Here is a 26,902-nt window from a genome sequence, read left to right as displayed (position 1 = left end):
TGATGCCAGGTAGCAGGCAGCATTAGAAACCCAGGGAAAGAGCAGTAGTACATTCACACTGGAGAGGTGCTGCGATTGGGGGGGTAATGGAATTGCTATCGTCTCAATTTCGTGACGAAATCAAAAGGAGTGATGTTAAATCCACGAAGCTCTGGCAGGGAACATCCGCCACCTACAAACATGCATCTGACTTGCATGCTCGCTTTACTTTCTGTTCTCTATTCTTCATCCTTTCTTGCCTACCTGGAGGGAAGAAAAGAAAGCATCTATAATAATAAAAGCGTAATATGCTAATTAGACTGAACGGACGAACGACCTTCCGGATGAAGCCGGAGCTTGCACGAATTTCATGCATTGGGCCTCTAGACCAATATAAACAATCACATGCCTACATAGATGCATGTAATAGTCATGAGTGATGTAGCGAGGGGCTCGCAGTGCTCAGAGTCAAGACTTCTATTTAATCACAGGATGAAGGTAGCAGAGTCACTACAGGGAGAAGGCACTCTTGCATCTTTCCCTCCTTCTTGCCTCTGCAGGCTTTGCTGCTCTCCTGATCCTATCAGCCAAGACATGGACGGAGGCCATCCTCTCATAGCTATCAAGGAGTGGTGGTTGTCCATCATCAGTGGGGAAGGTGCCTCCAAACTGCTGCCTAGCGATAAAGGGCCCCCGGCATCATTAATAAGGCTCCAAGAGACACTCATCCTTCAATTTTGCTGCAACCTGCCAGCGTTAAATATAGCACTCTAGCTGTATATGTCATGCACCCTTTCCTGTGGTACATTGCTTTAGGACATGCTTTCTTGTCCTCTAAATTTATCTTGGCTCTGGCTTCCCCTCTGAGATTTAGCTATTTTTCATGGCTAAAGATGCCTTTTTTCCTCCTCCTTAGTTTGTGGATTTTCATGACTATGCCTTGAGATAAAATGAAATGTGTTGGTATAGCTTCCCAGCCTTTTCTCTTTTCTTAGACAATGAGGCCTAACAGTAACAATCAAAAAAATAAAATAAAAAATAAATCTAGCATGTTCAAACCAAAACTTTGACCAAAGCAAACTAACTCCAAAACATCTGTAGGGAATTTTATTTTACTAGAGAGCTGAAGTTGCAGACAGACACAAATGTCCTTGTCTGTGTTTTTCTTTATAAGAAATAATTTAAAGTAGAAGCGGATTCACTCTGGGCTGGGTCTTTGTCATTACTATTGTTTACTGTTTCCCTTTGCTGAGCAGTGTGACCTTTGGGATTACTGCTGTAGAAATCGTATTTCCATGATAGACAATGTCAACATTATCCTGGGCCATCTGGCATAAGCAGCCTAAGTTCCTTTATTCTCCGTGGATAGCTTCTGGACTTCTCTGAGCAAATCCCTTCGCCATCCCTGCTATTTTAATCAATCCTGCACACATGAAGCAGCTGGATCTCTGATTTAGCTCAGGAATTTTTAAAAAATGGAGCTAGAGCCTTTTCGAGTCTTGGAAAGGAGAATATGAAGTTCTGGGAAACCCGTACTGACAAAAGTGAGACTTTTGGCAGAGCCAGAGGGGCGGAATCAAACAGACCCCATTTAAGAGTTATTGCCAAACCGAAAGACTGAGTTTTGCTTAAGGGAGGAGTTGAAAACACCAAGGGCACAGTTGTAAGATAGAAAAAGGATCCTAGTTGTTCTTTATCTCTCGAAAACATTCGATTGGGGACCATGGAACCACAGTCAAAGCAGCATCAGGATTAGACTGAATAGAGAACCTTTTCCAAACTCTGTGTCTCCACAAGATTGGAGCCTCAAGGTGCTTGGGCTGGTGAAACCCAAGGACAGAGTCAGGTGAGTGAGCACAGCTGCAGGAGCACCACCCCTCCCACACTGGCTGTGCCTGTGGTTTTCGTTGCAGCTGTTTCCAGGCCACAGCAGGCTTGTCATCGTGGGCCAAGGTGGCAGCAGGTGAGATCAGTGACAATGGAATCTGGGCCAGGACAGAGACCATTTAAGACAAATAGCCTCATTTTCCATCTGGTTTGTTCACTGCCGGGAGCCGGTCCATGCTTGCTGTTTCAAGGGACCTGGCATATATGGCATACTGTTCTTAATATGTTTGCTCACCTTCTTGGCACTATGTGTTTTAACCAAGGTCTCTGAGAAAGGTTGTTTCCCCAGGTAGGGATTTTCCCCTGAAGTTAGGGAGGGAATAAAACCTCTTAACTAAGTGCCAGGCGGGTAATTAATCACTTTAACTACGAACAATCATGCTTAAGCTACATAATCTTTACTCCCTGGAATGGAGATAAGAAACGCCCTAACCTTTGTAATAGAGATTGATAGGATTGAATCAACTGGTATAAATACAGATGTAATAAGACAGCAAGAGACAGAACCTACACACAGAACTAAGAAGACAGAACCTACACAGAACCTACAGACAGAAGAACTTCGCTGGAGAGAACATGGCAAAAGATCCTGGACTGAACCTGACTACAGAAATTGGCAAGAGAACCTGACTAGAACCTGGTGACTGAACCTGGCTGGAGATCCGAACCAGAACTTCGCTGGAGATCCAGACCAGAACTTGGCTGGAGATCCTGGCTAGGCTGCTGATCAACTGAACACTGTCTCCGTGTCCTTCCTTCTTCGCCGACTCCATCCACGCCTTTGGGGACCCCTGGACCCGCTGGGGTTGGACCCCGGCAGTTCACCAATCATGCATTCTCCCCACACAGCCGCAACTTGAGCAGAGGGGAAGAGCCTCAGGCGTGTGTCATATGCCACATGAGTGTACTCTTTGGCATTTTCCAGCAGCAAAGGATGTGGGAGAACATGGCAGCTCCAAAGTGACCTCAGAGGGCTGACTGTGAGACACCAACATACGATATCCTCTGATCTGCATAATGGGCCCAAACAAAAGCAGACCCAGCGAATATTTGCTATAGCAAGTGAGCAGACGAGAGTGTGATCTCTGGGATTTATTTATGCTTCCCTCCTCTCACTCATTTTTCTTTATTTGTTTAAGATGTTCTTGGGGAAGTTATAGAAATAATTAACCGTGACTTATAGTCATCCAAAGTCTTTTTCCTTATTAAAGCTAATGAAAATATATTCTTCTGATTTCTAATGTCATAGTACTGGCCATATACAACTATTATAAGACGTGCTAACTTCCTAATATTTACTAAAACTGAAAAAAAATTTCACATTTCTGTCTCTATTAAAGAAAACCTGATGACTTCAGGAAATACTCTGTCTTTAAATGTTGACTAAACAGTCTTCATGTGTTGACTCTAGGAGTCAGCAGTCTCCCAAACTGCAGTGGCCCAAGAAGGCAGACATGTGAGAGAAGTAGTGTGGAAGACAGAGCCAGAAGACCCGCTTTCTTTCTCTATAAAATGGTGTAACATTAGCTTTCTACTTTATAGAATAGTTGCAAAGAATAAAAAGATAGAGTCCATGAAAATTTTTATAAATTGAAGTACCATACAACTATGATTTATACCTTTAGAGGAAGAATATCTTTGTATCTTTTCACTAATGAGTTGCAAGACATATTTGCATGTGTGTACATGCATGCACACATACATATGTATTTACATACACATGTAGGTATATACACACATACACATACATGTGTATACAGGCACACAAACATGATTATGCATTTTTGGTGGGGTGTTCATAGTTTTCATCAGCATCCCAAAGGAACTCATTTTCTAAAATTGGTTAAGAACCTCTGCACCTGCCAAAACCGGTTTGGCTCAGTGGATAGAGCGTCGGCCTGCGGACTGAAGGGTCCCAGGTTCGATTCTGGTCAAGGGCATAAACCTTGGTTGCGGGCACATCCCCAGTAGGAGGTGTGCAGGAGGCAGCTGATCGATGTTTCTCTCTCATCGATGTTTCTAACTCTCTATCCCTCTCCCTTCCTCTCTGTAAAAAAAAAATCAATAAAAATATATTTTAAAAAAAACACCTCTGCACCAAATGGGATTCCACATTATCAGCCATTAGAAATAAGCAAATTAAAACCACTAGGAGATACCACTATATACCCAGTAGGACAGCTGTTATCAAAAAGACAAGCAATACAGAGTATTGGTGAGAGTGTGGAGAATCCAGGCCACTCATACACTGCTGGTGGGAATGCAAAATGGTACAGTCACTGTGGAAAACAGCTTGCCAGTTTCCTATAAAGTGAAAGCTAAATTTACCATGTGGCCCAGCAATTTTCACTCTTCGTTATCTACCAAAGAGAATGAAAGCATATGTCTACACAAAGAGCTGTACACAAATGTTCTTAGCAGCATTATTCAAATGGACAAAAACTGGAAAGAAAAGTCCCATCAAATTGTGAAGGGATAAAGTAAATGAGGCATAACCATATAATAGAATACAGAGTGAGGCAAAAGTAGGTTTACAGTTGTGAGTGCGTGAAAAAAAGAGTTTATTCTTGTATTATTATTTATTATTGTATTCTTTTCCAAACAAACAACTGTAAACCTACTTTTGCCATGTCTTGTACAGCTCAGCAAAAGATGTGAAAAACTAGTAAGTGCTATAACATGAATGAGGCTTAAAAACATTACACTAAGGGAAAGCAGCCAGTCACAAAAGACCCCATAATATATGTTACTTAAATGGAATGTCCAGAAATGGCACATTTTTAGGGACAAAAAAGCAGATCTGTGATTGCCTTTGATTAGAGGGGCAAGAATAGCAATTGAATGCACATTGGCTCAAAGAAAATTTAGCGGTTGATGGAAAAGTTCTAAAACTACATTGTGGCAATGGTTTCAGGACTCTATAAATTTATTTAAAAAATCACTGAATGGTCCATGCACATGAATGTCTATGATATGTAAAATATACCTCAATATATTTTATAGCTGTTTTTAGAAAAGGGGTAAATAATGGAGAGGATATTTTGAAATATAACTAAAATAAACATAAATAACAAAATATCTGTAAAATGCTTTAGTCTTGCAAACATATCGTGGTATTCTAAACTATTGTCATTTGAAGAAAAGTGTTCTTTATTCTCGCTATACTGCAGTTTTCTCATCTGTAAAATAGAGATAATAAAAGTAACTACCTCCTGGGCATTTGTGAAGATAAATCAGTTAATGTATGTGAAGTATTTAGAAGCGGTCCTGACACACGAGCATGAAATACATGTTAATTAGACACTAACTAGAGATCTCATGTCGCTACCAATCAGATACACTTTATAATATCAATTTCTTTTGATGTTCTTTTTTCTGATAGAAAAAAATGGGCATTAAAAATTAACGATACTTTCCTGAGATGGCATGGGTAAAATGCATATTAATAGATACCCTTCAAAAGGGATATGGGAAAATATCCTCGCTGGAAATTTGGAGTACCATGGAGTATATCATGGAAAACATAATCTACAAAAACTCATTTTGGTTTTCTTTTTATTCCAGAACAAGCAATCAATTCAAAGACTAACCGGAGTCCTTTCCTCTCTCATTTTCTCCCTTATCTGTTAGTTGCAGCGCCCAGGCTGACCCTCTTCCTTATCAATTGCAGGATGAAGGGAAATGCCCCCCTCTAGAGGTAATAAAATTAGAAGGTGCAGAAGTCGACATTGACAGCAGTTTGGGAAAACCATTTGTGTTTAACTGTGTGCCGCAGTCTGGAAATAGAACTTTTTGCCTCTGTGCAACCTCAAACCAAGAAATGAAAAGGTAATTCGTTCATCTTTTATCTTACCAGATTCATTGGAGGGGGGCTACTTCTTCAACAGCAGGCTTACAGATGATTGGGATTGGAACAGCAAATTCATAGCAGGAGTCAAGGAAGTATCTGTTCCTTAGGTATGAGAAGTCTGGTCCTTCACTATCCCCCCAGGCTTTTCTAACAGAATGTCTAACGAACATAAGCATCTTCTCCTAACTTACTTTGGATCTCCACATTTTCCTAAAAAACTTAGTAATGCCACAGTTCATATCTAGCTTCCCCAAAAGTTACCGAATTTATTTATTTTAAGCTAACTCGATGGGTAATCCCAGGCATAAAAGTAATGTGGTATGGCTATAATTGAACACACTACAGTGAGGCGAGCAACATAAATAACAGTGATGTAGCTCGGTGGGGAATGAATCCAGTTGGCACTTGTCAGCATACAACCCAATCAGAGGGAAGACGTATACAGGCATTCTCAGAGGGTGACCTACAAACTCCATTCATTTAGAGACTTATGATCATTATTCAGTGTATCACCTGCTTTAAGGTTTCTAGGAGTATGATGAAGCCTTCAGAAAGCTCTCAACTAAGGCTATGGGGCGTTTATTCCAATGTTTTTAATTCAAAGTAGAAATTGAGAAGTGCTACAGGAGAAGACAAAGGTGGCACAGGAATGAGGGGAGGAGAGAAGGTCTCTGGTGTAGGGCTGAGGGAGGAGTTTATGAACGGTGCAATATCAAATCAGATAAGCAAACAACAGAAGAAATGGAACAGAGGAGGAAGAGGGACTGACTAAGTCAAACTTTTAGACAAAGAGCAAGCAGTATGGTTTGATGGGAAGTTATGTGGTTCAAAAGGAAATTTTAAAAGATTGGCAAGACGGGATGGGTTGGGGTGGACAGGCTGGGCATGGCTAAGGAGACAGGACTAAGAAAATTCAGTTTGGCAAGTAGAGGCACTAACTGCGCCCTAAAGGAGACCACGATGTCCAAGAGACGCTTGAGAGTGGCTATTTACCAGTCTTCCCATATTTTAACAACCAGTGCCTTGCAGTTAACACATGAGTTGCTACCAGCCCTGCCGGTATTAATAAATGCACATACCTTAGTAACATGAACAATGAATGAGTTTGCTCTAAGGCACTAATTAAACTATAGTAGAGAAGAATAATTTATTTTAAATATGCCTGGCAGGTATGGGATTTGCCACTTAGTAACAGTAATTTTGTAAGAATGTGTTGCCCTTCAACCATGAACTTAAGAGAATAAAATATATGTGAGCCTCAGGACCGTTCTGTCTGGATGATGGGTTTCAGGGAGAACAGCCAGCCCCTCCAAATAGCACTTATCAGGGACCCCCCAGGAAAGCACCCCTCATTTTACTGTCTTTCAGGTGGCTTGAGGCAATGCACAAAGCGGCCCATCCTGTCCGCCAGGTAAGTGTTCTCGATATTTATCTTGGCCTTCATTCTGGTTTTCTTCTCAGAGGGGCAAAGGATCAAGTCCACCCTGGGACTCACCAGATCTGCTCTACAAGCTGGGAAAGAGGATTTTAAGTCAACAGGGTTTCCTACTCAGAGTCTAAGGGGAGCTTGCATTCCTGCTGCTCTTTTTCTTTCCAGGAGTGTGTGTGACACTGCTCCCAGTGAGCTCAGTGGGGAGTCACAAACGGGGGTGGAATTTGTTTCACACAGAGCAATCCTGTAGCTCCCCGAGAGGTTAGACACTGCTGCTGTTTTCTTCTCATTCCCCAAGTCCAAGGCGTCGAGGATGGCTTACGCTGTGGGCCGAGCAGCTGATTAGAAAATGAGTGTCTTAGTTCATATCCTTGTTCTGGAGACATATTAGGCCACCTTTCTTTCACTGTCCTTGCTAGTTCATGATTCCTAGCCTTGGAGCAGTATAATTTTTAACTTAGATTTGACCTATAAACTGACAGATAACTTCATAACACCAACAGGTGAGTCATCACTTTAGCCCTAAGGCATTTGATATTCCTTTCTCTGAGCTCATGCTATGACCTGGGGGAGGGGCGTGCCGGGGGGGGGGGGAGTGAGAGAAATTGCTTTAATACCCAACTGCTCCATTTTTATACTCTGTATATGATTTCTAATGGGGTGATAGATACACGTTCATATTTAAACACGCTCATCTCCTCACAAAATGGCATATAAGCAAAAGGCATTTTCAGTTAATTATCTTCTGTACATATTTTGGCTCTTGTCTATTTTGGAACATTTGCCTCATTTGAGCTTGAGTGCACTGCCCCGTGCCCTGGAACTGTCCTTCCAGAACAATCACTGGCATCATCATATGACAAACAACAGGACTCGTGTTTCATATCACCTGGAACACAAAGCTCACTGCACTCACCCCCCTCTTCAATCTGCGCTCCCAGTGAGCGTCAGTATTTTAAGAGGGATCGTTTCTGCTAATGCCCTCAGTGTCCATAGCCAAGTGAAAAAGGAACAACCGAACCCCCAGGGGGCTCCCACTTCACAGCAACGAATAAAGCCAGCTCCACATTCTGAAATCTTTCGCAATGCCTTGTTAAAACTAAAGAGCAAAAATAAAACTAAACAAAGAGAAACTGGCTGGGCGCCAGGCATGGTGTTCTGATAAAGGGATGAAGTCTGTGTCCTATGCCTCGGGTCAAGTTCCCTGGAAGAACCTGCCTCTAGGCCTCTGGACTGAGGACCACCCTCCAGGGTAGAGGGTCTTGGTTTATTGTGGGCCTGCCACAAGAGCCCAAGGCCCGGTCTGGCCTGGGGCATTTAACCTGTTCCACTGCACACATGGGAGTAAAGCATGAACCAGGGGCTGCTATTAGTCACAGTGGACCTACCTGGAGCAGGGCAAACGGGGACCAACCCTTACAGACAGCGCCATTCCCACTAGTCTTTGCGGAGATGCCTGTTTCCACTTCCTTTTTCTACATCACTGGTGTCCTTTTGATTTCCTCACAGTAGAATCCAAAGAGAAGGGCTGTCTTTGGACATGAAAAGGGAGAAATTCTCTATGGCCAAGAGATGAATTCAGGTTTTCTGGCCAGTTGCTCAAGTATTCACATTGCCTTAGCAATAGAATCGCTGAGGACTGTGGCTTCTCTGAGGTCAAATAGCCTGGGTGTGATGCTGCCGGCTCAGGGACTCTCTGGTGCAGGCTGATCACTCAGCCCAGCCCTTTGTGCCGCACCTGCAGAACCATGTCTGGGAAGATGTTACTCTGCACAACAGTAGCCTCCCACCCCTGGCTATCAAGAACCCGGAGTGCCTGGGCCTTCTGCACCAACTGGACAGAAGCACGGACATGTGGGCCCAGCGCTACTGCATTCTGAAGGACGGCTGCTTGTACCTCTACGCCAGCATTCGCTCCACCCAGGCCTCAGGTATGGACTCAACTTTCACATGAAATAACAGTAATTACAATAATAATAGTAATGACATCTTAGCTTTATGGAGCCCTTACCAAGTCTTGTGCTATGTAATTCACCTAAATGAACTCAATTATCCTCCAAAGAAGAGGTAGTACTATAATTTCCATTTTACAGATAAGAAAACTGGCTGGAAAGTCTACGTAACTTGACAAGATCATATGTAGTAAGCAATGAAGCTGAGCTCTGAGCACGGCCAAACTCCAGAGCCTTACCCCTGACCCCATGCTTTTACTGCCTGGAAATGCGAAAAATCAACTCCATTCTTTCAGACACTAAGGACATTCAGAGTCAATGTAGTGACAGGTAGTGACTCCACCCTTTTCTCACAGTATCCCTAATCTTAGATAAGTGAGTAAAAAAAAGAACTTTAGCTGTCAATTTTCCTTAGGCAAGTTCCTTAACTTCCTAAAACTTTCTTTCCTCATTTATAAAATGGAAACTGCTATCTATTTCACAGGACTATCGTTAAGATCAAATGAGATAATTGCCAATGGAGTGACTTAAGCTCTACATAGAAAGCTCTCTACATAAAAAGCTCTCTATTTTATACATGTATATAGATATATATGCATTTATTATATTTATTAAATTGTATATATTAAAAACTATATATACAAAACAAGTATTTAAAAAATACAACTTAATAATAAAATAATTGTGCCTGATTTCTACAATAAAGATTGCTTAACCTTCTTATAATTTTTGACAAAAGAGATCATTAGTGTTTTGTTTGCAGCTGGACTTTTTCCAAAATGAAAAATCCTTAAATAGTTAGCAGTAGTGAACATTCTGCAATCTCGGCCATTTAATTTCTTTTTGTAGCATTAATGCTTAGGTGTAATTAATCTAGAAAGACATGGCAACTGGGAAATGAGTATCTTGTGACAATTTTCTATCTTCTTGGAAGGGTACAAAAGAGGTACAAAGCAAGCCTGGTCCATTTCTCATCATTCAGGATGAACAATACAATGATTCTCTCCACTTAATCGCCCTTTGGTTTTGAGAGTGAAAACATGACCTAGAATATCATTCAACTATTAACAGGTAGAGGGCATCTCTAAGCACTCACAGGACAGCCTGTTCCTATTCAAGTCCAGATCCACAGCTTCAAGCACCCGACACCAGGGTGGGAATGAAGTAAACACAACAAACCTCCAACCTGGTCATTGCCTGGGACTTTGTTATAAAGTATCATTATAAAAATCTGAACATTTTAATTCCCAAATCAATGAAGCTCATTTTCAAGAGACTGTTTCCATCGCTAGGGAGGAAATGTTTAGGATTGAATGCTCAGACTACTCCAAACTGAAATATCAACACAGTGCTGGCAAACCCCTAGGGCCAGAGACAGCTGTTGATTCCAAAAGTTTAAAATAGCCAGTGGCAGCCAGTAGATGGCTTCCCTTAATCTGAAAAGTCAGAGGAGGCCCTACTTAAAAAGTCCTAGTTGGAGAACTGGAAAACAGCTATTAAAAATGGCCATGGCCAAAGTTGCTGGTTCGATCCCCGGTCATGGTACATACAAGAATCAACCAAAGGCCCGGCCGGTGTTGCTAAGTGGTTGGGGTCGGGGTCCTATTCCTGGAAGGGGCATATGCCCAGGTTGCTGGCTCAGTCCCCAGTGGGAAGCATGCAGGTGCAGCTGATCAATGACTCTCTCATCATGGATGTTTCTATCTCTCTCTCCTTCTCCCTTCCTCTCTGAAATCAATTTTTTTAAAAAATCAAACCAGTGAATGTATCAATAAGTGGAACAACAAATCGATGTTAAAGCACCCTGCACCCTACCCAAACATGGTCACATTCTATTTCCTTAGCACACCCTTGGATGTTTTCTGATCCATCTCTTTGCTTGTGCTAATTCTGTCCCCGGAAACAGTCTCTACCTACTGATTCCCTAACACCAGTTGTCCAGATCCTACCTGTCCTTCAAGTGCCTTTTCCATTGTTAGCTGTCTCTGCTATAAAGCAATCCCAGATGGTCCTGGACAAACAAGCATCTCCCTTTTCTGAACTTGCACACTGACCTATTTTATGACACTTATCACCCTCCACTTTGTATTTTTATCTTTATTTAAGCAATCCTGTCTCTTCTAAGGGATTATATGCTCAGAGATATAATGTGTGTTTAATGAATGAATGAATGAATGAATGACCCATATCACCTCAATTAGCCATTATTCCCATGAAATGTTAGAAGCCTGTCATTCCCTCATTTAATAGTAGAGAAAGAGTAGAAAACTGAAAACCCAATTCAAAGGTAAAACCAAAACTCAGGCCTTCCTGCCATATCCCACTCTTTTCAGCTATCATGAATTACCTAATTTCTAATTCCTTTCTAGAAAATATATTATTTTGCGATTTAAAAAATACTTAATCCAAAGCCATCATTCTTCCTCAGCCTTAAGTCTTGAATATTCCTATCTCCACAGGTCATCAATTTCTAGCCCAAATTATCTCAAATATGGATTGAAAGAACATTTCCCTTGCTGAAATTCCAACAGAAATTGTATATCTAGGCCATGTTCTAAAATAGAGGCCTGTGGTTTTTAGTTTTACATGACTCTGCTCTTCCTTGAATAAAAAAATACCACTTGCCTGAGCACATACCTTGTTCTAAACCAGCCCTGGGCAAACTATGGCCCGCGGGCCAGATCCGGCCCGTTTGAAATGAATAAAACTATTAAAAAAAAAAAAAAAGACCGTACCCTTTTCTGTAATGATGTTTACTTTGAATTTATATTAGTTCACACAAACACTCCATCCATGCTTTTGTTCCGGCCCTCCGGTCCAGTTTAAGAACCCATTGTGCCCCTCGAGTCAAAAAGTTTGCCCACCCCTAAACGGTGCGTGTTACTGCCACCCCCTCCCCACTCCCACCCTGGCAGCTGCTGGGGCCTCACAGAAGCTCTCCAAGGCTTAATCAGGCGGCTGTCTCTTCTAAAGTCTTCACCCTTCCCTAGATTTCAATTTTAAATTGAGGTTTACAATCTATTTTGGAGAGTCCTGCTCAACCATTTTGTACATTTTAACTTCAATCATGACCCGACGTTCACAGCCAGTGATCTGGCACAGTAAAACTAAGACAGGATTGACGCATAGCCACATCCCCGGTGGAACAGTCCCAAAATAAATATGCCCGTCCCCAGTGCCCTGGTTAACCACATTTTTTTAAGAGGACTGGACCACACTGCTCTGGTGTATTGAAGTGGGAAAGTTAGCATGTATTATGGGATGCTCCCTATGTGTCCAGGACTGGATAAGCATTTATGTTCATTACCTAAGACTGATATTTGCAAAATATCCCCTGGTATTTCACCATAATAAGTGAGAAACTAAAGCTTAGAGAAGTTAACAATATCCGGTGGTCACCCAGCTAGTAAGTGACAGCGACAAAATGTGAACAAATGCTATCTGAATCCTGTGCCCCAACTCTTAGCCACAGTGCTACGTGTAGTTCTCCCTGACAGAAAGTAGTCTCTGAAAGTAGCACTCAGTCTAGTGCGCTGTTTGTCTGGTCTCTGTGCTCTGAACATCAGCAGTCCAACTGTTTATCACAAGAGCCACAGGACTTGTGAGGACAGCAGAGACACTTACTGAGAATGGCTGAACCCACGATGTGCCATAAACACTGCAGGCCCTCAGATACGCCATTTAACTTAATCATGTTACATGCACGGAATGTGAATCATTATTATATTCATAGAGATTATACAGAGTCTTAACACTCATTTTCAGTTCTTCCAAGTGATGCCAAGTGAGTGGCCTTTGTTCTGGTCGAATCTAAAATCCCTCCTTTACTTGTATTGTCCAAGCTCTGCTTGGCTCTTGCACATCCCACCCTAGCCTGGTTCCTTGTTCTCCAGCCCTGTGAAGGTCATAACCTTGAAATAGGCCATGATTACCATTTATACCAAATTGCAGGTTTTGATCCCATTACTGAGTCATGCAATCAATGTAGTAGGTTGGGACCAGTATTTAAAACTAGAATATAATAGAATTGAATAGAAAATATTATGATATTTTGTTCTAAATGTACGAAACATTTCATAAAATTTTGTTCTAAATGTACGAAAACATGTAGAGGTCTGTTTTTCTCACAGGCAAAACAGTTGGGAAAATACAAAAATACTGTCTCTGAATATATGCTTATTCCATCAGTTTTCGGTTCAGAATTGTAGGGTACTTACAAGGGCTCTTTCCTTTCTGTTATCTTTATAATATGCCAATCATAATAGTTGACTTCTGTGGCCACCACTTCATAGAGACATGGTCCACTGGCTATAGCATCCTTGTTGCTTTACTGTTTCATTTTTATTTTATTTTTTAATTTACTTTATTTCATTGATTTATGTTCTTTATGGACATTTGCTATTTCTCATTTCTGAAAGTTTCTGTAATATTTTGAGCATGTCTTATTTCTTGTAACAGTCATCTGAGATGCTAAGACAATACTGAGGACAAGAAAGGGAAGACAAGAAGAAATAACAGTGAAATGAGAAAGAGCAAGATATGAGAAGCCACACAGCCCCGATTTCCTGTAAAAACCACATCAGATGCTAATCCCACATTTTACTTTCCGCTAGATAAATATGCCTCTAATGTGTATTGTGGGAGTTAGAAATAGCCGCAGACAGTTCCCTGAAGTCCGCCCTTACTGTCAAGGAAAGTGCTGGTACTTTCACAATATGGATTACTGGCTTGCCTGTGCCTGTTAATACTAAAAAGGTATTGTGTGAGGATTCTAGAAGCCCTTTAGTCAAGTGCCTCTTGACAGGCCTGAGCCCTTTGTCATTCACCATATACTTGATTTTTTTCCCCTTTTATCTCTCTCCAGCCAAAGCTGGAAGTAACAAATTGTGACTTTTAACTATGCTTCCTGAATAAGTCACATCAAGGTCTGTGAGCAAATGGAACACGTAATGCTTACATAGTTTTTGTGAGAAATCTCTGTCCAAAACTTTGCCAGCTTGCTATTTATTGCTGCTATCCAGGAGCAGATAGAGACTAGCCCAATGAGGTCACCTCAATGAGGTAATTGGGTTATAATTGGATGTCTTCACTGTCAATCATTTCTACACTATCACTAGTTAGAAAAGGGGTCCGGTAACCTTCCTGTTTGTAGCAGACACAGTTGGACAGCATCTTCTCTCCATTCTAAGAAAGGGTAGGGATAGGGGAGGGTATTCATATCTGCTCAGATAGATGAGAAAGGGAAATCTCACAAGCAGGAAGATGTCAGAAACCAGTGCAGCAACATATAAATGCTGTGTGCGATAGTTTGGAGCAGAAAATTAAGACAGCAAAATTACCCTCTGATATGTCTTTAGGTAACCTAGAGTCTTGAAACATCTACCACATTGCTTATTCCACTTCTAGCATATACCCCCAAAACACATATCTAAGCAAAATATGTACATGAACATTCATAACAACATTATTCATAACAAAACAATGAAGAAAATCCAATTATCTATCAACTAATGAGTATATGAATAAATAAAATGTGATATATCCAAACAATAAAAAGAAATGAAGTACTGACACATGATATAACATGGATGAATCCTGAAAACATCATGCTAAATGAAAGAAGCCAGTCACAAAAGACCACATATTGTATAATTCCATTCATATTAAGTGTCCCAGGAAAAGCAAATCTATAGAGACAGAAAATAGGTTTGGATTGTCTAGGTTTAGGTTGGGGCAGCAGATGGGACGTGACTACAAATGGGTATGGAGTTTCTTTTTGAGGGAATGAAAATGTTATAAAATTAGATTATGATGATGGTTATACAACTCCATAAATACACTAAAAATCATTAATTATACACTAAAAATGGGTGAATTTTATGATGTGTAAATTAAAGTTGACACATATAATGCAAAGGAAGAGGTCACTCTATGATTTTAGCAAAAACCATTGTACTTAATAAATTACTTAAAAACCATTGGTCTACTTAATAAAAAAAAATCTAACCCTTTCTAAAATGAATATTTTCCTAGTAATTCTAAAATTAACTTTTTTAAATGAAAAAATTAAAAAACTTTAATATTATATCTAAATCCCCTTATAAAATAAACAAGTTTTCCCTTAATTTTTAAAGTCCAAAAGCCACTCATTCAGTTGAAAATATATGACTTCCTGACCATGTACATTGGTGCCAGGTTAACCGAAAGGAAAACAAAAGTCACCCATATTCAAAGGGACCAAATTTTCTCTTGACAGTTCCTTACTAATGCATGGGCATGAAATAGTTACCGTGTAGAGTAGCAAAAATCCAAGTTGTATTTTTGTCAGTACAGTGCACTAAAGTGGCTCCTAGAGGGAGGTGGGGCATGAGAACAAGAGTTAGCAAGAGCAAGAGGGAGGTTTAAACATCTCATCATCGCTGCTAATGATGTTGCCCGAAGTCTCTGCATGAGATGCAGGTTACCTCAGAGCAGTGGTTCTCAACCTTCCTAATGCCGCGACCCTTTAATACAGCTCCTCATGTTGTGGTGACCCCCAACCATAAAATTATTTTCGTTGCTACTTCATAACTGTAATTTTGCTACTGTTATGAATCGTAATATAAATATCTGATATGCAGGATATATTTTCATTGTTACAAATTGAACATAATTAAAGCATAGTGATTAATCACAAAAACAATATGTAATTATATACGCGTTTTCCCATGGTCTTAGGCGACCCCTGTGAAAGGGTCGTTCGACCCCCAAAGGGGTCGTGACCCACAGGTTGAGAACCGCTGCCTCGGAGCATCAAGACATCATAAAAAACAAAACACTCAAGCGTTTGATTTTTCAGCACCTTCTACACTGATATCCTCTCCCAAACCCCCACATAATGGAAAGACATTTCATGCCAAGCAATATGTAACCGCTAACATAGATTCAAAGGACCATGGGGAGGAAATTATCTTTTAAAACCAGTCATTTACTCTCATTTTAATTCGAGTTGGCTCCCTCACTTCACCCTGTGGGTTCATATTTTAAATGTGCTTTGCATTAAATATGCACAAAAAGGTAAGAATCTGTGTTGGTTACAGAAACTGCTGGCAGTCTACATTATTCTTCAGAAAGGATGCCTTGCCTGGCTGGCATGGCTCAGTGGCTGAGCATTGACATATAAACCAGGAGCTCATGGTTCAAGGTTGTGGGTTCGATCCCCAGTAGGGGGCATGCAGAAGGCAGTCAGGCAATAATCATTGATTTTTCTGTCTTTCTCTCCCTCTCCCTTCCTCTCTGAAAGCAATATAAAATATGTTTTTAACGAAAGATGCCTAAATAGTTCTGCCCAGCCAATATTATTAAATTTTCCTCTAATGTGATATTGCAGGTGTCATTCTTTGATACCAAAAATTTTATTTCAAAATGTGTTCCCCAGGTAAAGAAGCTAACTTAGTAGGCCCACAGTAAACCAAAGCGCAATACCAAACATACATTAAGAAGATTGCAAAAATGAAAACCAGAAAACCCAAACTTTATTACCAATCCTGCCATTAATCATTAATGGCAAGACTGAAATAGAACAGCTGGACTAGAGTTTCCTTCAGATGCAAGTTCTTTTCTTGATACCTTTTCAGTCTCATTTTCTCTATTTTAACTCTTTCTCTATTCTCCTCACTTGTTTTTTCTTTTCTTTCACCTTCTATAGGTGGCCTCTATCTACAAGGATATAGGGTCAATGAGCAGACCCTTAGCTTCAAGCAATCAATAATTGAACTCAAACCTCCATCTGAAGAATTCAAGACTTTCTATTTCTGTGCAGAAAATAAAACAGAAAACCAACGGTAAGTCAAGATCTGCACATTTCTTCTTCTTTATTAGTCCTGGCAAAAGCCTTCATAGCAAACCCTTATTCTTATTTCCAACTTCAACTCTGATATTCAATCAAATCTCTCCCCTTCTTTGCATAGTCTCTCCATGGTTACTATTGCCCAGGATTCTTTTTCTTTCAATGTATAGAAGGTGACTCTTCTCAAAATATTATTTTCAAATAAAAAAGCAGATTACAATTTTTCCCAAGGCAGTGACTGACTCAGGCTTCAACATAAAAAATATAATACCATAATCTGTGAGGTTGTAATTTACTAATTCAGATTTGCTGTTTCACCTCCTTTCACGTAACTCCTATTGATATGTCCATCTGAATTTGACCTTTTTTTTTTTATTTTGTCATAAGTCATTGAAGGACACGGGACTTATCCATCTAATTCAATATGTTCATTGTACAACTTGGTATATACAAATGGGCACTTGGTTCATAATGATTCTGGAGAAAAAAAGCACTAAAGTTAACAAAGACAAGACCATGAAGCAGAGGAAGTGTGCTCTGGTGTCTAGAACGTCCTCCTGCATATCTCAAGTCTCCCTGTCCTAACTCCAATCCCCAAGACAGCTGTGCCCTCCAACCACTTGGTGATCATTCCTCACCTCATATGGACACTTTCTCTCAACTAATAAAAAGTATCTAATAAAAAATTCACAGTAATTTATTAAAACAGATGATGTAATAAAATTTCCAGAGACATTTACAAGAACTAGATACACTATTTTAACCCAAAGGAATAAAACTCTGAAAGTAGAATTTCAGGATCTCCAGCAAGTGACCATTTGAGGAAGGGAAAAAGGATCTCCCTACACCTTCTCCCATATGTAAATCTTGTCTGTTTCACTCATTCCTAAGGGCAGACTAGAGCAAGAGGAAAATGAATATAGAATTGCTAGATATTTTGCCAAGATTTTCTTCCTTGGGATGGTACTATACAATTTGGGTGGGAGATGAAGATGTTTCCCTTGAAGGTGAAGCTCCAATTGGCATATACAGGAAACAGAGTTAACTCCTATTCGATATAATGGACTGGCTTCTCTGAGAAGAGGTTGAATAGTTGGATCTCACCACCAAATCCATGAGTGGATATTATCAAAAGGAAACAATATGTAATCATCACAGAAATATTTAAAAGCATAAGAGCAAAGTGGTTCATGGAACTCTGGTTTCACAAGATACCTCACTCACAAAAAATAAGTGTAAGAAATGATACAAAATATTACCCTCTTAGGTAATCACAGGGCACACTAACTTATTAATGTTGCTAAGGCACCCTACCCTGATAGAAAGAATCCTGGTTAGTGCTCCATAATTCCCATTAGCCAAGCTTATCTGACCCAAACCATCTTTTTAATAATCCCTATTAACCACCCTTAGAATAAATGCTATATATGCACATTTAAAAAAAATCATCCAAGAAAATGAAAGGAAGGGAGAGGAGAAGAAAGGAAAGTTAACTGCTGTGGTTTCCAAAATTTAACAAAGAAATATTTGCTCTAATGGCAATATTTGATTGCTATATGTGTGGTCAACTAAACTTTATCTTTAAATAGAAACAGAAATATCTTTTAAAGTCTTATAGTTTCATTATTCACCATTTACAAATATTGTATCCTCTTCTGATTCTATTATTTATATGAACACAGTTTTATTTCAGAGCTACAATTGCATATTTCTCATTTGGTGTTTTACTTTTTTGTTCAATCCAAAACCTAAGGAGCATTGTTCACTTTATTAATTTCAAGCTAAATAACCAAGAGAAACAATTAAAAAGTAAATGAAATGATTGTGTAACATTTCACCTTCCTTGAGTGGGATGGTTTTTTAATGACTTGTCATGCACTGTTATTTCTGCAGCTGGATTACAGCTCTGAAAATGTCTATCAAGAAATGGCTTCCTTTGCATCAGGCTATTCAAGACTTCATCAATCGACCCCTAGAGGAGACCAGAATGTAAAAAGAACCCTAATCTTAAGAGAAAATATCCACAAAATCATCACCAGCTAGTTGTGGGGATAAACAAAAACATTTCTCATTATATAGCTTTTCAAATGAATGTTTCTCCAATATAGTAAAACTTTGTGATAAGATTATAGTTTTGTTTTTTAACTAAAGCACCAAAATCGATGTGACATTCAAATAATCCAACTTATGTCAACATCATTAATCCCCCCCTCATGTTTTTCCCCCTAAGGCTGTACATGTTGGCATCAAAATATACTATGCCCTATCCACCCCGCCCCGTCTTTTGAAAACATAAATACAATAAAGTTGATTTATTTTATTTTCTCTTTTTTATTCTTTTCTAAATGTTCCACTCTGTGCTTTAGCTATAGGCTTCTTAGAATGCCTACAGGCCCTGATGGTGGGAAGCTGATATTTGGGAAAATTAAAATCATGGAAATAAAGTGCCTTAAATGATGAATAAATAATTCAGCTAAACAAGGTCCTCTCTGTTAGGTCATCTTATAATCAACTGACTCAAGTGACTCCTAGGACTTCCCACATGAAAAAAAAAAAAAAAAAAAGTAATATTATTGTTATAAAAATTAAATGAGGAAAGAATTAGACTAAATTTAGGGGAGAAAAATGCAAAGGCATAGGTCTTATTATTACCTGAATATTTATCATCCTATAGGGGGCAAACACAAAATAATTAAAAATGTCTTGCTCTTGATACTGACAGTAAAATTCAGAGAAATTGGAAAGTGAATTCTAATCATTGGGCTAATTTCTCAGGGGAACAATTTTTAAGTGTATCCAAGATGTCAGGATGCATTTGGAAGTCCTATGCCTTCACTAATGGAACACGAAACACAGATTCCAGGGAGTTCAACTACCAGATGCAAGTGCTCTGCAGCAGCTCAAAAATGAAAAAAAAAAAACGAGAAAAAAAAACTGAAATCATGTCTTTTCATAAAATCATAGTATTTCAGAACTCATACGGGCCTTACAATGCAACCCCTTTTCTTCATGGCTGAGGCTCAGGGAGGCAGTAGTCTGTTGAAGATCACATTGGTTGTTACTGGCAGAACTAAAACTGAATCCTGGTCTTCACCTCTCCATCCACTGCTGCTTCCATTCATCCCACGGCTCCTCACTGTGCTCACGAATGCGGTGTATTTTCACAAAAACAATGTGACCACTCTCTCCCCAAAGTTATCAAAGACTTCTAGTCGTTGGCTGAGAACTGAAACATGTCAATCCCAGCAATGTTTGTATTTCCGCAATCTCATGGAAGACTGCATCACCTTTCAAATTATATCCTTTTCCAGCGAATCTTAAATGTGAAAAATATATCAACATTTGAGTCATTTTTCCTATACTCTTCACCGCCACCGCGCGCCCCTCCCGCCCAGCGAACTCTTCAAACAGATGGCTCCAGTTTGCAGCTGCCTTTCAGCAACTCAGATAAAGGCGGCCTGTGAGTAAGCATGCGCGGCTCAGCTGCCATATTAAGAGAAGCGGCCCACAGGAACTCATGCCCAAAACAACACTGTAATACTCTGGCCAACTTAATACCATAATCAAAAATATCCAATTAACAATAACAGATCGCCCTCTGTTCTGAGAATGGCCCCTTTGTTCTCCGGGTATTGACCATGATAATAATGAGGCCTTTCAGCGGGGGCGTCATCAGTAATGCTCATGTCAGAAACCTGGAGCTCACACATATCCGCTCCCAGCAGGGTGCTCTGCGGTTCTGGAGCCGCGCCATGGAACGCAGAAACTGCACAGCCAGCAGTGCCCACAGCCAAGGGCAACACTGACCGGAGCTTCCCCACAAGGAGAGAAACAAGAGCAACTCCCTCAGGAAAGTGTGAATACGATTTTACCTGAATTAAGCAAGCACTCATATACCTTGCTTGCAAGTGAAGGGTATCAACATTCGAAGTTCCAAGTCACAGCCCAAAAACTACTGTTGTTAGTCCTGGAAGGTTCTAGACATCTAAACAATCCCGGACATCATACCAAAAAAATAAAAATAAATGTGCTGTGTATTTTTATGTGGAGAGGATTCTAAGCTTTTATATGGTTTGCAAGGGATATGTGACCCAGAAAAAACTTATTAATTTTAAGATTAAGAACATTTCCCTGGATCCATAGGTTTCCATCTCCAATAGACCCAATGCAGAGGGAAAAGGGTGCAGGGCCAGCCTTCTACATATGCACCATCTGGCTGCACATTTTAACATTAGCCCACCTTTTGGCAAATCAAGAAGAGTTCCCTATGAGCCCGATAGTCACAGAGTCAATAAATGTTCATTGGGCACCTACTGTGGGCCACTGCGGGCTGCCACCCGGCCTACCTTTAAGGAGAGGCAGAAAGAATTGTTCAAAGCATGCACTCTGCAGCCCGAGGGCCCGAGGTCAAATTCTAGCTTTATCACTTCTGTCCATCACCTTGGTTTAACTCTCCCTGCTTTAGTTTCCTCATCTACAAATGGATATGATTATAGCATCTGTCACATGTTTATGAGGATTAAATGACTGGTCCATGAAAAGCACTGAACAGTGAGCAGCCCCAGTGAACTCTCGATCTCATTAGCAAGGATTGCCAGCTGGTTCTATGCAGACCTCCTCCTATCCCTGTGGACAGCTCCAGAAGGAATGCATCTTGCCTCCTTCGCCTCACTACCTGCAGAGGGGAGGATGGCGCGTCCCATCAGGGAGGAGCATTGTCTTAAGTGGACTTAGGAGAAGACCAAGTACTAGTATAGTTTCAGGCTTTCTGAGTCATATGCAGCACAGTGTTGCCTATTTAGAACCCCAAAGACTGGCCTACTGTTGTCAAAACTCTGCTATCCCCCAAGTTGATAAACTTGGAAGAGTTTCCATCAGCATTCCTAGAAGCCCTAAACTAAGCCCCCATTGTTCTCAGGCAGTCCCCGCAGGGCCTACGTTAGTGCTGGTGTAACTCCAGTTCTTGTTCTGCCTCATCTGCGGTCTTAATGTGCACACAGTGAGGAAAACCCGTGGACTGCTCTGTACTTAGGAATTACATTTAGGGATGATAAAGTAATAAACATCAAAGACACAATAATTTGTTCCCATGGAAAAGGAACACTAGAAGCAATCGGTCTATTTCCTTACTTGCCTCACCCACTCAGCCTGAGAAAATGATAGCAATGATCCTTTGCCTTCAAATCACTTCTCAAGCTTCTTCCTGGGTTCGGAACAGTCTCCCCAACCCTCAAAATGAGAATAAATATTTTCCCTAAAGAGGTTTGGCTAACACAGAAGAATTGTCTTTTCCATTCTAGACCACCCAACAACCACGTAACACTCATCTCTAAGACATGTTCATAGCAGGATGTATTTTTTCAAATCTGTCTTTTTAGAATGAAACCATTCTTAAGCAAAGAATTTTCACTGTAGTGACTCTTCATAGGCTATGAATGTCCAGGATGCATAAACAAGGTTCTGAATATACTAGTGGATTATTTCATCCTTTTTTGGAGCAGACTAGGAAGAATCTCATGCCTGTAATTACTGGTTTGATGATTTCACAGGGGTAGGAATAGGAATATGTCTGTCTTACCGTTTTCCCTGAAGCTAGCACAATAACTAGCCTACATTGAGCATTTGATATTCATATGGTAAAAGCATAAATAAATGAATTTCAGGCATTTATTTAATCACAAATGAAAACTAAATTTACTAATTTTGTGCTAGGAATTTAAGGACTGCAAATTACAGAAAGGTTTTAGAGATAAGTTAAGCATAAAGGTATTATAATTATTAAGAAACTAGCCCTGACTAGTTTGGTTCAGTGGATGGAGCATCAGCCTGCAGACTCAAGGGTCCCAGGTTCGATTCCAGTCAAGGGTATGTACCTTGGTTGTGGGCACATCGCCAGTAGGGTGTGTACAGGAAGCAGCTGATCAATGTTTCTCTCTCACTGATGTTTCTAACTCTCTATCCCTCTCCCTTCCTCTCTGTAGGAAAAATCAATAAAATATATATAAAAAAAGAAAGAAACTAGTAGCCCTGTGCACGAATCTATGGGCCAGTAGCTCACCAGTAGTTCGCTGCCACCCTCTAGTAGCTTTCCGCCTGCTGCCCCGCCCTCCTGTAGTTCCTCCTGCCCACCGCCCCCCTCATAGCTTGCTATCTGTCCCCTCCTGTAGCTCTCTGCCACCAGCTTGTAGCTCGCTGACCCACCCTCCTGCGGATCCGTGATCCGGTTGTTATGCGGTCGGTCATTATGCTTCATGGTGTAATGACCATTTGCGTATTACATCTTTATTATATAGGATAGTGGCATATGATGGAACCTAAAGGCAAGAATACACCTCAGAGGGATGCAGCCTCAATAGAGATTGTAGCATAAGAAACCCAAGGTATCTTCTCTCTCTGCTCTACTGCTTGCCATCCACCTACCTCATTCTTCTTCCTGCACGTTGACTTTGTTTGATATGGAGAATGAATGCAGGAATTGGAAGTCAAAACCCCAGTGACAGTCATAGCCTCTAATCAGCATCACCCATGAAGATTGCCTAACCCACATATTCATCAAGTCTATGACCAGAGGAGGGGGTAGCCTAGCCTTTGTAGACTCATATCTAGAGTCAGCATGTTAGAGTCTGCATCTCACCAGCAACAGCAAGGGCCTACCGAGCAACACGTAAGGGAGAACCAAACTCAAAACAGGAGCTTTCCCTTTACCAACGAGGAGCTAGAGGAGCCTTCCTAGTGCCAAGGCGCTTGTTCCCACACAGAGGTAAATGCCATCCCTCCACGCTTTCCAGATGCTTGAAAGCTGTCGCACCCTGGATGATGGTACTCAGAGAACTAGGCAGCTGCTATTCCAGTCGAGCTTCTATCACTTGCCATCAGAGTGTCTGGAGTGATTAAGATAGCCACATGATTTAGCTTCCAAATCAGGACATTTTGAGAAAAGACACTATTTTTTTTAATGTTTTATTAATCCTCACCTGACAATATTTTTTCCATTGATTTTTAGAGAGAGTGGCAGGGAGGGGGAGAGACACAGAGAGAGAAACATTGATGTGAGAGAGACACATCTATTGGTTGCCTCCCGCATGACACCAACTGGGGCCGGGGATTGAGCCTGCAACTGGGGTATGTGCTCTTGACTGGAATCAAACCTGAGACCCTTCAGTCCTTGGGCTGATGCTCTATCCACTGAGCCAAACCCACCCACTAGGGTGAGAAAAGACACTGTTAATAATTACACGGAAACAACAGACACAAGCAGGCAGTGTCTCAGCAAAGTGAAACTCATGCCATCTTACGAATACTGGACAAACTGGTGTTCTCTGCTTCATCATCCACAGGGCGGAACATGATTTTAGCTGACAGCTTCAAGTGTGTATGTTCTCAGGTCCAGTTCCCTGTGAGAGAATGATTTCTCTCTTTCAATACCAATCCCAACAAATTGAAAGAGACCAATTACTCATGACCAAGAAGGTGGGCTTACAATATAAAGAAGTAGATTCTGGAAGCTGGGTAGCCTTAACACTGTTTGTTTGGAGTAGAGCAGAGGAAGGAAGAGCTGGATTTCCAGTAAAATGAAGTCTCTGGGAAGCCAAGGGTTGGGATTTTATTCTACTTCAATAAGTTTAATGGTGAGAAAAAAGACTTAGAAGCCAAAGAATTCAAATGACTATACAACTTAATGAATTAGCCTGCCACAGTTCCATGCGTGCGTGCAGAAAACATGGGATTCTTGTGTGTCTGAAACAAGACTTTTTTTACTCAGTCAAAGCACTGTTGTTGCTATAACTTATGACACTGGTTTCAGCTCTGTCACTAGCTAGCTGCATCGCCTTAAAAAAAAAAGTCATTCGGCTTTTCAGATATTTACTCTCATCACCTTTATTTTTGTGCTATGCAGACGCAGGCCCCGAATAGATTTCAAAACTAATTTACTTAAGCAACAGTTCTTGAGAAATATGGTGGAATAGTGGAATTAATTACCCCACACTTTAAAGAAGTTTCTATATTATACAATAAATGAGAATGTAGTTTGAGATTATGAGGAAGGTATAGTAATCTAATTAAAATTATAAATATGAAACAAGAGACCCCTTTTGGGCAGACATTGTTCAAATAACACTGGAATCAAACTTGACCTTTCACAGAGCTTCACTACTGTGTTGATTTAGCAGCAAAGCAATGAAGTGTTATATTATAAGTGTGAGTTTCAAACAGGAACTCTCTTGGGTGAATGCCATTGAACCACACCAAATCCTTTATTTTACTAAAATCTCCCTCTCAGACAACTTTCCAACTGATTATACATATTTGTCCTTTATGTTTCATCAGTTTCTCAACTTGTAGGTATAAATAAAATGTTTTGTTCACAGAATCTGTTCAATTGTAGTCACTGTAATTAAGACTTTCTTTTTAAATGGTTATGCTGTACTTTTCTATGCTGTAAGATAAATTAAAATTTTGTTTGGGGGAATTTTACTCTATTTCTTGTGCCAACATAAGGTGGTAGGATCCAATCATTTTGTCCTATTTTCATACGGACTTTTCTAGCTTCTCTCACCTTCCTCAGGAGTGTTAATTACCTGTGAAATCTAATACTAATTGGACCAACAGAGTTATATATAGCCCCAGTACTTTCAGCAATATTATATTTACTGTGAATTAGTTAATTATGGATTTCCATGAAAATATACTGATGATGGTATTTTCAGGGTTTTTTTTCCCTTAGTCTCATGAGAATATATTCTTGATCTTTGAAAGGCATGTGTTTGTGTTTTGATCTTTTTTTTTAATCTTTGCTAGTACTTCCTAACTATTTTTTATTGCATGACAGGGTTTTAATTTAACACAATGTTCCTTGATTGCAATAGTGATACTGAAGTTCCCCTTCCACAGAAATATATGTCATTAAAAACTGGAGGTTCCTCTGTGCTCCTACAGCAGTGGTTCTCAACCTTCTGGCCCTTTAAATACAGTTCCTCATGTTGTGACCCAACCATAAAATCATTTTCGTTGCTACTTCATAATTGTAATGTTGCTACCGTTATGAATCGTAATGCAAATATCTGATATGTAGGATGGTCTTAGGCGACCCCCATGAAAGGGTCATTCGACCGCCAAAGGGGTCGCGACCCAACAGGTTGAGAACCGCTGTCCTACAGCATCCATTCTTCTGTCCACGACTGTGGTGCTTTTACTTCAGGAACCACTTAAACCTGGTTTCAAATGCAGTAGCAGCTTAGAATCATGTACACACCATTCAGCTGAAGAAGTTATAGGTACTAAAGAGTGCCTTCATTCCTAGAGAGGTGAAATTTTCAAGTTCTTACCGAGAATTGACGAACATGCCATGTCAAATAAGATCATTACTCCATCATGTTCCGCTACAAAGTTTCCATGCTTCAGGTATCAAGTAAAATAAGCATGGCTCCTGAAAAACCTTCATGGAATTATCTTTCTCATGAACACTGGTTAAAACAGCAATAGGCTTTCATCCAACTGGTAAATAATCAATTGATCAGGGGAAAAAATTATGAGCACAGCATCCATATATTTAGTCAAAAGATAAAATCAGGTTTAACATGTATTCAAATTTTTAGCTTCTATGATCATTCATTCATTCTCAGTATGTGTCAGGCCCTGGAGAACAGTTGCCTGGTGCACAAGGTTGCTGTCCTCACTGCAGAGCTGACCTTCTAGTGGAGGAGTCTAGCATTAAACTAGCAATGCAGTAAATCAATGAATGAAATAAGTACAAAAAGTGATGAATGCAACAAAGAAAATAACCAGCTTATTCTGAGAGAGAAGAAAGTGATCATGTTAGTCAGATAGGATGGGCAGGAAAGGGCTCTCTATTAAACAGAGACCCAGAAGATGAGAAGAAGCCTCTTTGGGAATAGCTGGATTTCTGTCAGAAGATGGAAAACAAGTGAACAAAAAAAGGAGGTTGCAGATGCAGAAGAGTTTGCTAATCATGG

At 40.3% G+C, this 26,902-nt stretch overlaps 1 protein-coding gene across 7 annotated transcripts in view; it reads right to left on the bottom strand.

Moving 5' to 3' along the window:
- MACIR (macrophage immunometabolism regulator) overlaps positions 1-26,902 on the bottom strand; it is a 149,885-nt gene that overhangs the window by 5,456 nt on the left and 117,527 nt on the right. Inside the window, exon 7 of one of the 7 annotated variants that reach the window (XR_004967825.1) lies at positions 225-243. The exons of 1 other annotated variant lie outside the window; for it this stretch is intronic. Coding sequence is in view for 2 of the 6 variants with exons in the window: in XM_036311021.1 (XP_036166914.1) it covers positions 20,127-20,244 (118 nt within the window). In the remaining 4 variants the exon portion in view is untranslated. Of the gene's footprint in view, positions 1-224; positions 244-20,111; positions 20,245-26,403; positions 26,424-26,902 lie in introns of those variants that run through there. 5 more of the 7 variants (XR_004967828.1, XM_036311021.1, XM_036311022.1 and 2 more) reach the window with 5 other exon arrangements.

Source organism: Myotis myotis, unplaced genomic scaffold, assembly GCF_014108235.1.
Source record: "Myotis myotis isolate mMyoMyo1 unplaced genomic scaffold, mMyoMyo1.p scaffold_m19_p_5, whole genome shotgun sequence".
Taxonomy (NCBI): domain Eukaryota; kingdom Metazoa; phylum Chordata; class Mammalia; order Chiroptera; family Vespertilionidae; genus Myotis; species Myotis myotis.
This window is presented reverse-complemented; position numbering and strand designations above follow the sequence as displayed.